The 16,333-nt window shown below is 41.4% G+C and overlaps 1 protein-coding gene across 2 annotated transcripts in view; it reads left to right on the top strand.

Moving 5' to 3' along the window:
- Window positions 1-282: 282 nt before the first annotated feature.
- Window positions 283-16,333, top strand: part of CLTCL1 (clathrin heavy chain like 1) — a 36,369-nt gene continuing 20,318 nt past the window's right edge. For both annotated transcript variants that reach the window (XM_005147762.4, XM_031047764.2), the window contains exons 1-7: window positions 283-412; window positions 8,489-8,696; window positions 12,802-13,070; window positions 13,338-13,499; window positions 14,264-14,377; window positions 15,616-15,789; window positions 16,005-16,202. In XM_005147762.4, coding sequence (XP_005147819.1) covers window positions 371-412; window positions 8,489-8,696; window positions 12,802-13,070; window positions 13,338-13,499; window positions 14,264-14,377; window positions 15,616-15,789; window positions 16,005-16,202 — 1,167 coding nt within the window. In that variant the 5' untranslated portion in view covers window positions 283-370. The remainder of the gene's footprint in view (window positions 413-8,488; window positions 8,697-12,801; window positions 13,071-13,337; window positions 13,500-14,263; window positions 14,378-15,615; window positions 15,790-16,004; window positions 16,203-16,333) is intronic.

The following is a 16,333-nucleotide window of genomic DNA, read 5'->3' as shown; positions in this document are numbered from 1 at the left end:
CCCCCCAGTCTTGTCGGGGTCCAGCCCCAGCCCTAAGCGGGAGAGAGGAGCGGCAGGGGAGAGGAGGACGGCGGCGGGGCGAGGGCGGGCGAGAGGCGAGGGCCAAGAGGCGGGGAAGAGGCGCCGCGAGGAGGGACTATTTGAGGAGACCCTGGCAGACTGGTGAGGTGCGGAGTGATCCCGCCGTCAGAGTGAGCGGCCCCGAGCTGAGGCAGAAAAGGGCGGCGAGCCCGCGGGGCGCCATCCAGCACGGCATTGCGCCTGCGCCGATCCCCCCTCCCCGCCGCTGTGTGGGGTGCAGCGGCGCCCTCCCTGCTGCCACCGCTGGCCCTTGCCCCACGCCCCGGCCCCGGGGAGCTCGCCCCCAACCATGGCGCAAATACTGCCCATTCGCTTCCAGGAGCACTTCCAGGTGAGCCGAGGGGAGCGGTGGAGCTGCAGGGACGGGGTTTCCCCCTCTCTGCCTCACCCTGTCCCTGAGGAGAGTGGGGGTGCCGCGGCCTAGCCGGGCCGGGGGCTCGCTGAGGGGCGGGGGTCGGGCCGCTGGGAAGCCTTGTGTGGTGGGCGAGCCCCCTCATTCTCTCTGGTGCGGGGCAGCAGTCCCGCTGGGCGCCGCGGAGGCGAGCCCGCTCGCGGTGCGGTCCCTGGGGCTGCCGCCTCCATCCGTCCATCCATCCGCGGCTGCCTCTCCGCGGCGTGCGGTGCGACCGCGATTTGTGCAGAGTCACTCGCCGCCGGAGGGACCTCCCGCTCCGGGGAGGGGGAGGCGCCGGGCCGTGGCCGCGCTGTTCGCCCCGGGGGCTACCCTGCCTCGGCTTAGGTGGGCGCCTTAGCCTTGTAGAGAGGAATCTGGGTTGTTTTTCTTTTGCTTAAACTATCGCCAGCCTCCGAATCGCGGGGGCTCCAGGGATCCTCTTTCTGTGCAGCTGGAACTGGGAGGAAATTGATGAGATGAAGTGCAAGAAACCATTTGGACTTGAGAGCCTCTGTCTCTCAAGCATAACAGTATTAAAATGAAAAGAAAACCCCAACTTTCCCAAAAATTACATAGTTCTGGTCTTAATAGCCTGTGAAAACCATAATGCCAGCGTTGGAGAAGATCCATGACTAATGGATGCAGCACAGACAAACCGGTTTATCTGTTTCCTTGTGAACTGGTGGTGAGGGAGGGTTGTAAATGGAGTGAGAGCAGCAGGCTCTAAACATGCAGTTTGAGGCAGGAATTAAAGGAATTTTCTAAATGAATGAGAGAACAGGAAGTGGACTTGGCAAGTCATCCTTCTGTCTCTGGACCGCCCCTTTATGTCAAATCAGGCATCCATTTCAAATTATGAACTGGGTATCACCCCTTGGTGTCGACTTTGGGCCACTTCAAGCATTTAAACTTGGGAAATAGTTAATGCTACTTCCAGCTACCTTTGAAAGTGTTTTTCTGCTTGACTGGAAGAACTGTCTTGGTCACTCTGGAAAAGGCCCTAGCCTGGAATAGGACTGGGAAACTCCAGAAATAAATACCAAGCCTCTGTGCCCACGGGGGCAGCCACTCCTGTCTCCTTGGAGTTGTCAAGGGTTAAGAAGGTTTAACATAGTGCAGAATTGCTTCCCCACCCCAACCACTGTCCAGCATAGCTGTGATTGTAGTAAACTCAAATGAATTCCTAAGAGCTGCAGTACAGCTGAGTAAGAAACCAGGGATCAAAGTGGTTTTTGACATCAAATTCTCCCTAGAAGGAAGCATATAGTTCTCACAATTTAAAACAAGCAGACATAACCAGTTCTGCTGTTTGTGTTTAGTCTGTACAATAATGATGAGAGAAACATCACAGTTAATATGCCATGGGTGTAATATGCTGCTTTGCATGTTAAATGACTTTTTGTGAAGGCTGGGGTTGTGTTGTGCAACACTGCCAATATTAGCATTATAGTACTTCTGTGTTGGGTGGGGGGCTAGCAGCTTCTCAAGGCATTTGTACTGAAGTCATATTCTATTTTTTCCTACCACCTGCTTTTCCTCTTAAATAATTTGATCATCCTGAAAGAGCTAAACTTGTGTTTAAGGGACTTTTTCTTAGCATGGAGAAGCAGGAGAGGCCTTGGGACTCTTGCTGCTAACATGTAGGAGTAAACTCTCCTTCAGGATTCAGTTTTTCTTGCTTCTCCCCCAAGTCTGAATGTAGTATCTCCAAAGCTGTAGTCTTAGCAAACAGAAATTGAGATTAGTAGAAGCTGGGAGTGGGAATGCAGTTAGCCTTCTCAGTGCTGCTTCTGCAGTTGTCTCTATGTGGTGGGATAAATGAGGAGGGAAATCAAAAGGCATGTGGGAATTGTAGTGTTTGCTGTGGCTGGGTATCTGCAGTACAGTTTTATCAGCTCTAACTTATATGTGCTGTAAACATCTAGAGTAATGAATAAATGATACGTGGTGCTTATTGTTGACTGGTAGGGAATTCATTAAAATATTAAGCCTGCACCCCTCTTCATAATGTTTCTCTATTACTCATATTTAGCTTTATTAGCTCTATATTTTTGTTTGTTTTCCTACATTATGTCAAAGAAAGTGGCTTGTCTACAGTTTGTCATATTTAAAATTAGTGTAACACATCGACTGCAGTGCTTTATGATGTTAAATCCAAAACTGTTCCAATTCCTTATGATTGTACTGTGTTTCATTAAATCTTTCTGTACCATAAGTCAATCTGTGTAGCCTGTATACCTGTAGCCATTTTAATTAATATGGTATTAAGTAGTTAGAAGGGCTATTAGCACTATAATTACTCAATTTCATATTCAGCCTGTTGCTGATGGAGCATTTCACTTAAATTCAGAGTCTTCCTGAGATAGTTGCTGTACTTCAGTGAAAGAACAACTGAAGCATGCAGAAAGTGCTCTCCAGAGAAACTAAACATAAGTTGCAGTGCTAAATACTGAACTCCTCTCCCACTCCCTGTAGCTGGAAGTGGAAAAATGTGCTGTAAAGTGAAACGGTGATCTTGGGCCATGTAAAATTGGAGGAGTACGAAGGACCAGCAGACTGTTTACATTCCTTATGAAGCTTATTTTGCTTTATGTTGATCATCCTTTTGACTGAACTGTAGCTCCAAGCCTGTGCAGGAGGAATGACTGCCAGTCACAGTGCACATTGAATTTGAAGTTGTTACAGCTTGTGCAGTCAGTTCCTGTGAATAATGGAGAATAGCTGCAGTAAAAGAAAGATCCCGGATTTGACATAGTAGTAGTCATGCTGAGAATTAACTCAAGTCTTTGTTTAGCTCTGGTTTAATGCAGTTGAATAGTTTTTAGATGTGAAATCTGTAGCTATGAGTCTTCACAAATTCATAAAGAACTTGCGTTTTGCTCATTCTTCCCATAGAGGATATTATTTTTCAGTCCCCTAGCAAGGGATGGGGATAAGGACTTAGTTTTTATCTGTCTGGTGGCTGACCAGCTGCAGCAGTTCAAACTATGGCAACCCTGCTATAGTGAAGTACAAGTGGATGCTGCTTAAGCTGCTGTCATTTAATCATATTCTTAATTTCAGTGCTTCTGTTGGAGCAGTGAATTATAAATTATTCACTAGTTTAAGCTCTTCCAAAGGGATTGTAGTTTACAATGGATATGTTGTAAAAGACTGGTGTACAGACTGGAAGCAGTACTTGCTGGAATTCAGTGTACATAGTGTTCTTGAGCTAAAATTAAACTTTTCCTTAGTCATTGATTTGCTTTTAAAAGCTTGTCTTTGCCCCTTTTTTATTTTCCTTCACTAGCAAAAATCTGCGCTTACCTGCAGGGAAAACTTTTGCTTATACAAATCTCAGGTTCCTAGGTTGGGGATTTCATCCTTAGATGGATAGACACATAGATCTGTAGGCAGGGTTCTCTGTTCTATTGAGTAACTAACACAGGCTCTTGAACAAAGCCAGCTAATGTGCAGAAAGCTTGTGTGCATGACATGCTCTTGATACTTAAGTTTTATGTGTCTTGGTGCAACACTGAGAAGCTAATATATCCTGGTTTGGAACATAAAGGTCATAGATTTGTTTCTGTCATTTTCTGGACAAAAACACTTTCTGTTTGGATAGTCAGAGATGTCTAGTTAAGAATTGCTACCTGTTGTGCAATAGGCATAACTGAGCTGAAGTGTAATGGCTTTCATGAATTTGCTTTGGCTAGACATGTGGACTTGAAAGCACTCAGGATATTTGCAAGTTGTAAATGGCTTCTTGGACTTGTATTCAGATGGTAGAGCTAAATATTGCGATGTAATTCAGCTATTTAGTGTTGAAGATACCATGTTTGCTCTGGATCTCTTAAATGCCCTATAGGTTGTAGGGAGACTCATTCAAGAGATCTAATCATCACAGATATACAGGAACAGTTTTTTGTGTGGGGGTAACTGTCACTTAAGACGAAAGCCTAATTGCAACTGTGACTAAAACTTGTGAGCTCATGGTCTTCCATGTTTTAGCTCTTGCATACTTCTTCACCTGTTAAGATTGGAGCTATAGGAGATGAGGATAGCCTATTGAGAGAGGTTATTGAACCACTGTATGCATATTCTTAGAGCATTATTATAATTCTGTAGAGTCACCTGACTAAGAGTTCTGAGAAACTATATTAGTGTAGTCTTGGGTTGTATTATGCTTGAAATGATATATGCTTACAGAACTTTTATCAGGCATCTTTTAATGGGATACATATAGTGTCTGTTAGAGCATTACTCTTTTCTAATGGGCTTAAAACTCAATAGGTCTTGGGGTTCTTAAATTCTTCTGACTCCAGCATTTAACTGATGGTAGGTCCCAAGTACTGGCATGCCAGTATTAGACAGTAAGTGGTTAGGCTTAAGTATTTCCCAGTAGAGAAATGGATATAGCTTGAAGACCAGTATTATCAATGTCTTGAGTTGGTCTGTGTTGGCTCAGTCTGGTGCACTGCACTAAACAGAAAAGGAAATGCATTAGGAAGCCAATATTTAGTAGCACTCTTGTGTACAGAAAACATAATTTCTTAACAAATGGTACCATGCTGGTAAAGTAGAATGAGGAAGGACTAAATCTTAGATTAATAGTTGTATTTCATAAGTGTAGGACTTGTGTATCTTCATTCAGGTTCATTCAGAATCAAACAATACAACTTGGGTTAATCTTTACCATGTCAGTATCTGTAAGATGCTTCAAAGTAAGTTTGGTATCTAATCCAGCTTGCAGTGATACTAGGTTATCTAGGAAGCAAAAATCTGTATCTGGTTCATTCAGTCTGATAGTGATGATAGTCCCGCACTGTAGGTAATGGGGATTAGGACATAAGAGGGCATTAGGCTGTTGTAGAACAGGATGTTTTCCTTTCCTCTACAGTGAGGCTTACAGTGGGATGCTTGGTAGGCTTTAACTGGGTTACCCCAAAATAGTGTGTGGTAGAATCATGGAAAGATGCTGTCTCCATAGTAAATATCTTTGGAATTATTTTATTATGCTGAATCTTTCTTTTCAGAAGGCAACCTTAGTTTGAGAATACTACTTGCCTAAGAAGCATAATAAAAACCAAAAGTTAAATAGCAATTGAGAGGGCCAATGTTCACTGCTTTATGAAAATAAACTATAAAATCTCTAGTTTGTATATACAAACCTCAATAATAACCTGTAGCTCCTTCACCTGAAGTCTTTTAAGATACGTAGCTAAATGCTTGCAACCTCCCATAATAAATTTTTTTTTAATTCTGTGCTTGAGGAAGAGGGGCAGGTGCTTTAGAACAATGAAGTCCAGAATGTCTTAGCAGCTTTGTCCCATTCAGGATAGAAGGGCTGCTGGCTGATGTCCCTTTGTTTGGTGGTAAAGGGGTTCTGCTCATCTCCTTACCTGTAGTCATAAGGGATATGCCTCTTATGCTGCTTCCATGTTGTAGGAGCACATGTAATCTGATGAGGATACTTATCACTCTCTTAATGGCAGGATTGGTCTTCAGTGTTTTCAGACTGCTAAAATGTCAAGTTTGTAATCATTCACTGAGACTTGCAGTATTCACATGACTGTCCTTTAGGTATTACTGACATTTTGACTTTAAAAGATGTGACCGACTTCCTAATAATAAGGATGGCAGTGATACTCATGCATAATTTAGCATTACATGTTCTGAAAACTTTGCTGGATTTTGTAACTGTTAAAACCGGAAACCTTAATACCAGAACTTGATGCAAAATCTTGCTCATCTTAGTGAAGATACCCAAAGGGTTGCTATTTAACATGGACCAGATTTTGGAGTGAGTAACCTTGGGCTTAAAGCTAAACTTCAAGTAGACTAATGCCTTGATTCTTGCTATGCAGAATGAGTGGCCAGGGGCTGTCTTTTGAAGAGTAAGTCAAGCTGAAGCACAGTAATTGAGAAGAGACCTTGAGGAGGCTGTTTCAACTTCAGTACTCTGGAAATACATCAGTGTTTGGATTAATTAAATCAAGTTAGGAACTTGGCTATGCTGCAGTTAGATCTCCTGCCCACTCTTGTGACACTTAATTAGTCTCTTAGAATGAGCTGTACTCTATATGTAGATGGACTTCGGTCATGCTCAGCATTAAAGTGCTCAGGTGTCTCCTATGTGAGCATATAATTTGTCACAGTAAGTGGATACTCTTCAGTAACCAAGAACAGAGGAATTAAGAGCCTACCATTTATTTCTCTGTTGTTCAGGGTCACAGAATTTGATGGAACTACAACTTGCATGTTTATTGGGTACGAAAACTTCCTGCATTACATATGAAAAGTTCATGAGTAGTCTTGGCATGGAAACTTCCTTCCTTACTCGTGGAGAAGCCTGTAATAGCCACATGCCCAGTGGACTTGTTTCAGAACTGTAGTTGCAAACAGCTTCTGATGATCTCATGCCTAAACTTTAATTCTCTTTTGGAATGAATGGCCCCTACTGAAGTTTACTAGCATGTATTGACGTATTTTACCTATAAAGTGAGGTGTTAGCTGAATGTGTCTCAGTTTTGCTGAGATGCACTTGTGGCAGGGAGTAAATGTCTTTACATGTATGTCCGTTTGGCCTGTACTGCATTACTGAAACTTGAGTATGTCAAAATTAGCAGTTACTGAGCCAAATAGCACTTCATTAGTAAGCTGAACAGAAAACAAAACAATTCCTGAGGCATTCTTGGACACAGTCCTGACTTACCATGCTTACTGTGTCTGTTACATACCCAGTTTATGATTTAGTGGGTAGCTTTACAGAAGCTGTAACAAGCTACGATCAGCCGGATCAAAACACGCAAAAATAGTGCTTGTGACACCATTATGGGACTTTTTGCCCAAGGGGTTTGTTTAGTCTATTTCATGAACGTCCTGGTGGTATGTATAAAAGGAGTCTAATGATTCAATGAGGCTGGTGGAAGTTTCTATCCTGTCTCCTTCAGGGCAGTCATTTTTCACTTTCACTGCACTGAAAAGCAGTGTAGGTTAATCCCTTCAGAAGTTTCAGTGAAGCTGATACAGTTCCTGTGCTTGGAAAGCATTGCCCTGGGGCATAAAGCAGGTGCTCTGGCTTGACACAGTTACTGTTACATAAAATGCAGTGTGTGTACATACCAAGCTGGGGTGTGCTGCGTAGGTAAATCTGACTTGCTGTACACTAATAGAAACAGTGATGCTCCTTCACTGCCACCTCCTCCTGTTAACCTGAAATTGGAAGTGAATGGAAAGAAGTTAAAAGGATGAGTATGAGAAATAGCCGTCTTCTAGGTCAGTCTATTCACTGGCACAGAATGACTTTAAGTTACATTGAGTAACTTAATGTAAACTATTGCCATGCGATTGAGCACAGGTTATGTTTAGAGAGTTGGACATAAGGCTGGAGGGGGCCTACCTTGAAATCTCTGCCTTTGTTGGGCCAAATGACTTGACATCTTGAGCAGGGAGACATGGAATCACTGATTATTTTAATACATCTTTCTTTCACTGATAAGAATTGGATTCTAAGAAGCAAGAAGAACAAGACCACTTGTAAAAATAGGCCATCTGACACATGCTGTGTAGGCTTCATTCCATGATGTTGCTAGCAGTGGCTTGCATAAGGAAAACTGGTTCTTTCAGTAAGATCCACTGATGCTGTATGTTGTAGTTCTGCCACTTAGTAAGTTTTTAATATCAAAGTTCCTAGCCTTACTAGATGTGGAATAGTGATGCTACTAATACTATATAGCCCATCATATTACTAAAGCCAGGTTAAGCAATAAATGCTCAAGTTAAAACTCCTTTTAGTTTGCATCAATAGCACAACTTGAAGTGTCTTTAGGACTTGAATAATGAGAATTGTGTAGTTCTTTACCTGTTGAACAAAGAATCAGAAAGTAAATCCTAGTTCCGTAGTAAATACTCTTGTCACAGAAATTTGCCAGTCTTGTGTGTCCTTGAGGGGCAGAGACTTTAGATGTAGAGTCTTGAGTTAGGCTTTCAACATGGGAAGGGATAATAAAGCACTCTCTCCCGTTTTTCTAGCTTCAAAATTTGGGCATTAACCCAGCAAACATTGGATTCAGTACCCTAACAATGGAATCTGACAAATTCATCTGCATCAGGGAGAAAGTGGGAGAGCAGGCACAAGTAGTGATAATTGACATGAGTGATCCAACAACACCAATCAGACGTCCGATTTCTGCTGAAAGTGCCATCATGAATCCAGCCTCCAAAGTAATTGCGTTAAAAGGTGAGTAACCCATTATTCCTACAGTACAAAACCTACTGTGTAGCTATATTACTGTTTATGTATGCTCTTAAGCTTAAGATTTATGTAAACTTCCTAAGAAGAATGTATATGAGGATAAAAATTCTTGCCTATACTTGCATGCTGTATTTTTGGCAGTGGATATTCCGGTAATCTTGAATTATTTGCCTCCCAAGTAGGAGTGAGATACTTGGGCCTGGCAATGCAGCCTCCTATTCTCACTGAGGACCAGGTCAATATCTTGTATACTTTCCCTTTAAACAGGTGTTGTAAACATAATAGATGTGTGAAGATGAATAGGGCTGTAACCATTCTCTCTGCTCTGTTCTGGTCCTTTCTTGTAGCTTTGGAGAAGCTTACCAGTTACAAACACAATGTCATAATGACCACTAACTGAAAGCCTGAATGCAGAAGCATGTTAAGTTTGGCAATCATAAGATCTTGCAGATGGAAGATCTTTGCTTACCAGTATCTGTAGTGTTGATACTGCCCTTTAAGTAACACTCTGAGCTCAAAGAAATAATTTTTAATATATCTCAGGTTCTTTTCTTGAATGACCGACTTCTGTTATTTGATCTCAATAACTGTTACTATGTACTTTTCTTCTTGCATCTTATCTAAACAGATGGTGAGTGAACTTTGACATTTCATGTTCAGTAGTACAGAATGGTCTAATCTCATAAAAAGTACTGAACTTAAGGTAGCCATTTGACAGTTCACTTCAGAGCCAGGTTGGGGCATCTTGATCCTCAACTGGCATTATAGTGAAAACATTCTCTTTTGGCTCATTGCTAATCATTTGGCTGCTTTGGCTATTGACTGTACCCAGTGAAGGAGAGGAGTGTGTTCTTAATGTTTGCGTGTGAGTGTGTGTGTATTATGGAAGTACAGTTGATAGACAAAATCAAGTTGCAATATTTTTATGAGAGACCGCTGCTGGCATGTCCTGTGTGCTGTTCATTTCTTCATAAGTGTGTGGATTGTGAAAAATCATGGTGAAATTATATAAGGGTCCAAGAAATAACTGTCCTCAGGACTGGCAAAAAACCTGTTACTACTTGTTTTGATCACAGGCTCATACTGACATTAGGGGAGAACTGATATATTAATGTTTGACTTCAGCTGAATCACAGATTCAGCCAAGATGCTTATACATCTTGCAGAGGACTGCCTTACCTGAGGTGTGGGTAAAGATAACAATGAAAAAGCTTCACTTCTGTTAAGAGTTCACTGTCCTTAATCTTGAATCCCTTTTTACAAACTGTATTGGCAAGGAAAGTGCCTCGTCTTGCACTTCCCACACTAGCAGAGCTTCATTTAGCTTTTAAAACTGGATTGTATAGTTCCCTTTTAAAACTAACCTACTAACTAAATGGATTGTCATCAGCTTGGAAGAATATAGCTTTATTCTTGCCAGTGTTAAGACTTGTTCAAAATTAATATAGTTCTGTCCATTCACAGTGAATAAGCCTGTCCTCTGAACAGATAAGGTTGAGTGAATGTCACATTGACATGCAGAGTTGTGTGGTCATGTATTGCAAATTTAATAACCTCTCCTTTTACTGAATCTAATCTAGTGACCAGAGGGTTGGGTAGGAAAGAGAATGAGTAGAGAAACCCAACAAGTATTGTTGTTACTCATGGTAATCAGAACTAGAGTGAACTGGACTGAAGAAGTGGTTTAAGTCAGTCTGTCACTCCAGAGTTTTTCCTGCTGATTGACGGAGGCCTCAGTAGTCAAACCTGTTGCACATTGTGACTCAACGTGCCATGATTGGAAATTGCTCATAATTTGAGAATTACTGAGCAATAAACATACAAACCCACCCTCAAAAAAAGAAATGAAATGGTTCTTGATTTAAACTGAAATACAGTCTGCACAATTTCATTTCTGGATTGCATGTGGCATTCTCCTGGTGTACCAAAATTTATACATTGTCCTTGTGTTGTTCATGGTTCTCTTGTTTTGCTCTGTATGAGAGTGGTCCCCAGTTGGTGTAAGTGGAGAATGCAACACTCAAGGGTGCATCCATTATTTGTGGAATGGAGAAGCTTTATGCTCCAGTGAACTGGAATGTAAATTCTTGTGCTAGTGTTCAAAACCCAAACCTGCTAACTTGACTACACCTGTAGAGAATAGTCTTGAGCAGTCTGGTAGCTTGATCAGAAAAACTTAGGTAAGAGTCTGGCTTCTTATCTCAGAAATGTTCAAGTAGATATAACTTAAACTTATTCCTGCCCTCACTATGACTTTAGAGCAGGCTCTACTCTTAATACAAATAACTTTTTTTTGGTATTTTTTATTTTCTTTTAGTTCAAACTTCGGAACTCTAAACTGTAATCAAATTTGTGTTACTACACTTAAACTATATTGCTATGGCTCCTATGGCTGTCAGTGTCCAGAGCTAGTTGGCTATTGAGGCCTGTAAAGCCATTTTCAAGTGTAAAGCAGAACAGTCAAATTTAGTCTAGAAAATGAACAAGCATGAGCTTTTAGCTCATTTTAGTAGCTTAACAGTTTCTTCTAAGTTTTTTAAACTAGGATAGGCATTCTGCTTCTTTTTCATGAAACTGACTTTGAGAACAGTTTCTGTGTGCACATACTGGTGTTCCTGTTTAGATGGTGACTAGGGCCTTTCCAGAACTACTTGTTGGCCTTCTGCATGTGAGGCTGCACGCTGTGGAAGCCAAAATCAATTCCTTGGTAGCACCAGTCCACTGCTGGACAAATTGTTCAATACAGTAAATACACTGTTTCCAACTATCAGTTTACAGCTGGTGTTAGGTGTGGGCTTATAGCACTTTTATGTACAGTCACTGCATGTGCAGAGAAAGGTGGTCAGAAAGAGGCTGGTTTTGTCCCAGGAAAGCTAGTAAGCTGTCCTAGGAAACAGTTGATCGGGTTAATGGTTCTTTATGCAGTTAATCCAGGGAACATAAATGTTTTACGTGGTAGTGCTGAAGTTTTACCTTGTCTCTTGGCACTGCATTAAACTTGTATGATCAATTTGCTATATAAATGATGTTAAAATATTAGAGCAGTGCAAGATGCATATTAACTTGGGGTTAGTACCTCTTGAGAATGTTTCCTCAGTGGCCAGCAGCCACTTCTAATTCCTGGTAGAAGGAACATCTACCAGTTTGACAGAAGTGTTACTAACAGGGAAAGCACTTCTGAAGTGTGGATAGAAATAATGGCATTACAAGCCAATACTCTAGCAGTCTGAGTGGGTGTCTTGTGAACAAAAACCAGTATTTCAAGAGCTCAGCCGTCTCATATGCAGTGAACCAAAACATCACTTTGACTTTGTAAAAAGATAGTCCCTTATTCTTCATAGGTTGGTTCAGGTAACATTAGTTTTGAGTCCACTCTTAATAAGGTAAGGCCTCTGGTAGTTTAAGGGAATACTAAGGTTAAGCTTAAACCTGCAATACAGTTAGCAAAATCATGAAGCAGTAACTTTAACTGGAATGAGAGCTCCAAACCTTTCTATAATCTTTCTGAACTTTTGATTCTCCTCTTCAACAGGCACTTGTATTACTGTTGTACAGAGCCCATCCACCTCCTAGTTAAGTGCACAATTCATTCAACAGAAAAATAGAATGGAAGCTGTGGTCTTCAGCTATCTCAAGAGCTGTTGTGAGTCTCATGATGTTGGACTCAGTCCAGGTCATCTAAAGCAGCCACTAAATTAACATAAACTGGAGATACTCCTATTAATTATATCAAATGACATGTACTAGAGACCAATAATTGGCATACATTGTTGCTACCTAAACAAGAGTTTACACAAGCTCTGTAGATTAGACTGTCTTTTAACTACAGCTTATAGTTAAAATGTCTATGCTTGTCAGTTGTTGGAATGTCCATGTATATGTCCATAAGTAGACTTTTTTTTCTGCTTCAGGAGTGGGGAGGGGTTCTCTCTGGTTAGAGTCAAGTATCAAAGGAGACTTGGATGTGACAGGACACTAACCCTGTAACAGCACTGAATAGTGGGTTAAACAGGGTGCTTGTAAATAGGCAGACTACAGGATGGCCATTGTGGTAATCTATTATGATGTTTCTTGGGTTTTGTCATACTAGCTGGGAAAACACTTCAGATCTTTAATATTGAGATGAAAAGTAAAATGAAAGCCCACACAATGGCAGAGGAAGTGATCTTCTGGAAGTGGATATCTGTGAATACAGTTGCGTTGGTGACAGAGACAGCAGTCTACCATTGGAGCATGGAGGGAGAATCACAACCCCAGAAGATGTTTGATAGGCATGCTAGTCTTGCGGGCTGCCAAATCATCAACTACAGGACAGATGAACACCAAAAATGGCTGCTGCTGATAGGAATTTCAGCGCAGGTGAGTTATCTGCAAACAGCATGCAATGAAAACCAGTGGGAGAGCCCTGGCCCCACTTAACAGCTGCTATAGTTTAACTTTGGTTTCTGTAGACCAAAAATATCTTTTGTGTGGGGATAATGTGCTCTATAATGCAATTTAAGTGTTGGAGGAGGGGATGAGAAACATTTATTGCTTTTTAATTTACTGTCCCAAAAGTCTTGCAGTAAACATTTGAAATCTTATCTCTACAGGCTGACCTTTTCTTTGGGCTTTTTTTTTTCCTAGCAAAATCGTGTGGTTGGTGCAATGCAGCTGTATTCAGTTGATAGAAAAGTCTCCCAACCTATAGAGGGCCATGCAGCAGCTTTTGCGGAATTCAAGATAGAGGGAAATGCCAAACCTTCTACCCTCTTCTGTTTTGCTGTGAGGAGTCCTGCAGGGGGCAAGGTAAAGTCTGCAGCTGTTTTCCTGTTCTGCTGTAGCAGAACTCTGCCAGTAGAACTTCAGTGATCACACAATTTAGTGTACACTCTTGTGAAGAACAGCTTGGGAACAATGTGTGTAGCATATTTGGTCAGCATCAAAATGCTTTCTTTCAATAGGGCGAACTGCAAAGAGAGTCTGAGTTGCTTTGGTGAAACTTAGACATAAGAACAAATGTAGAAGCAATGAGAACTAAGCTCAGGGTGTTAAAGCATCCATTTATGCCCATATGGGTTTTTTGTGTGCATGAAGTTAAGTCATTAAGCAGCCTTTTATATCTTAAATTCAGTGGAGAAAAAGAGTAGATAAACCTTAGGTCTGTGGCTAGGTTGTTTGCATCAAACTGAGTAGAATTCAGTAACAGTCTGTGAAGAGCTGAGGTTAACACTAAAATGTCTTGAGCTTTCTAGTCTTGCCCAGCAAAATTGTTGATGAATTGACGAGTCTCACTCAAAACATCTTGAACAAGTTGTCTTGAATAAAAATATAGTCTGCTTTCATGGAAAGCATTTTTTTTATCTATTCCTGGTTTTTACTTTATCAAGTTCCAGAAAACTTGTCCCTCTGACAAATATCTGGAGCAGAGCTCCCCAGACTTTGTTCAGGTTTGGGCAGATACTCATCAGCCAAGTGTGGCAGGTGACTGGGTAGCACATCTGAAGAGAGGAACTTCTTTCATGTGGCTGCACTTGCAGGCAATCTTGTGACATGTACTTTTTTATTCCTAGCTACACATAATTGAAGTAGGTCAGCCAGCTACTGGAAATCAGCCATTTGTTAAGAAAGCTGTTGATGTGTTTTTCCCACCTGAAGCACAGACTGACTTTCCTGTGGCAATGCAGGTAAGTGTTTGACCCAGGGAACTTTATAACTTGGCAAGTAGCTGCCATGTCTATTATAAAGAACGCTTTCTGCTAATGCTTTGCTGTCACTCCTCCTAGTTCTGGGAGGGTTCATAGATCTGTGGGAGGTAGCCTGGACACCAAAATGTAACTCAAATATATAGTGTTCCAGTATTTCTACAGATACATCAACTTGAGGTTGTATAAAGAAAGAAAACAAAAACCTTCAACAAAACCCTTAGAAGAAAAACCCAGCAACAACAAAAAAGGGCCCCTAAAAAACTCAATAATGTCTTTCAGTAGAATGTCTCTAAACATTGCCTTGGCTATTGAACTTCCTACTGATGTTTGGAGTTCTAGATAATATGATGTAGCTTCACATGAAAGTGGCATTTCATTACTGTAAAGGCCAGTGGAGTGCGGGGTCCCATATCAGCATACCTCCTGTAGTATCAACACAGGAAAAGGCAATCTGGGACATTAGTGGGAGGTTCTTTAGGAAAGGACATAACTGATTGCCTTGATGGACCTTCACTTAGCATGTGTACAGGACTATGAATTGTGTAATTTCTCAGCATGCAACTGCTGACAAGTCTAATAGAGTGACTTTATAAATGAACCAAGAGGTGCCTTAAACAAAGGTCAGCAAAGCAAGCTATCTACATGACAGGAGTCATGTGGCTCTACTTCAGAGGCTTCATTAAGAAAGCATCTGAAGTAGTACTTTTGTTTCAAAGTGAAAGTACTTATTTGACTGAAGACCGTTTTAGCTTGAAAGCCTCCCCAGTTGAAGTGACTTGACAGGTAAAATGGAGTACTTGGTACCTGGGTTTGGTTTATATTCTGTTGGTGCTTTGGTTAGGCCTTGTTGGAAAACAGTGGGTTTATCTCATTTACATTTTTGGAACAGAAAATTATGCTGACATATCTAGACTAGAATGCAAATTATGCCCAGACTTTCTTCCTTAGCCCTGCTTATTGGGATGAGGAGTATGTCTTTTGCTGCAGATGAATTCTAATTTCCTTTCAGCCTTTCTGTTCAGTGGACATGTGGCTCCAAATGACCAACAAAGTTATTCACTGCTCTGAGTTTGTAAGGAAGAAGCCTGAAACTATATTTGTTCTTGGTGTCAGTGCAAAGGCATGTCACTGCAGTACTGGCTTGTGACAAGGCTAAAGGCAGCTTACTTAACTGTTACAGTCTTAGTCTTGACTAATAAATCTCCATCTTTTGTCAGATTGGAATTAAGCATGGTGTTATCTACCTGATCACGAAGTATGGATACATTCACATGTATGACTTGGAGTCTGGAGTATGCATCTACATGAACCGTATTAGTGCTGATACTATCTTTGTCACAGCTCCTCATGAACCTACCTCAGGCATTATTGGTGTGAATAAAAAAGGCCAGGTAACAAATCCAGCATTCTGGTTTTCAGCCTTCTAAAGCGCAGATGCAATGTAACAAACAGAATGAGTGACTTGATGCAACAAGTGTCATGGAAGGGAGCAAGGAACTATTTAGTCAGGTTTTAACCTCTCTTAGTATAGAACTGCTTGGGAGGAACTGTATTTCACAGTAGTTGTGGAAATGACAGTACTCAGTATGCCTTTTGTCCTTTGCAGGTGCTTTCTGTATGTGTTGAGGAAGACAACATAGTGAACTATGCTACGAATGTTCTCCAGAATCCTGACTTAGGCCTGCGCATGGCTATACGGAGTAATTTAGCCGGGGCAGAGGAATTATTTGCCAGAAAGTTCAACACACTCTTTGCTCAAGGAAGCTATGCAGATGCTGCTAAAGTAGCTGCATCTGCACCAAAGGTAAATAGCTCCAAAGGTAAATCTTAGGAGTCATAGGGGTTAGGGGTTTGCTTTAGCTTACTGGACTTGCTTAGCTCACTTGCTAATTTCAGTACCTGACAGTCAAAAACTAAAGTGCTGCAATACTTGCC

Source organism: Melopsittacus undulatus, chromosome 12, assembly GCF_012275295.1.
Source record: "Melopsittacus undulatus isolate bMelUnd1 chromosome 12, bMelUnd1.mat.Z, whole genome shotgun sequence".
In the NCBI taxonomy this organism is placed as follows: domain Eukaryota; kingdom Metazoa; phylum Chordata; class Aves; order Psittaciformes; family Psittaculidae; genus Melopsittacus; species Melopsittacus undulatus.
This window is presented reverse-complemented; position numbering and strand designations above follow the sequence as displayed.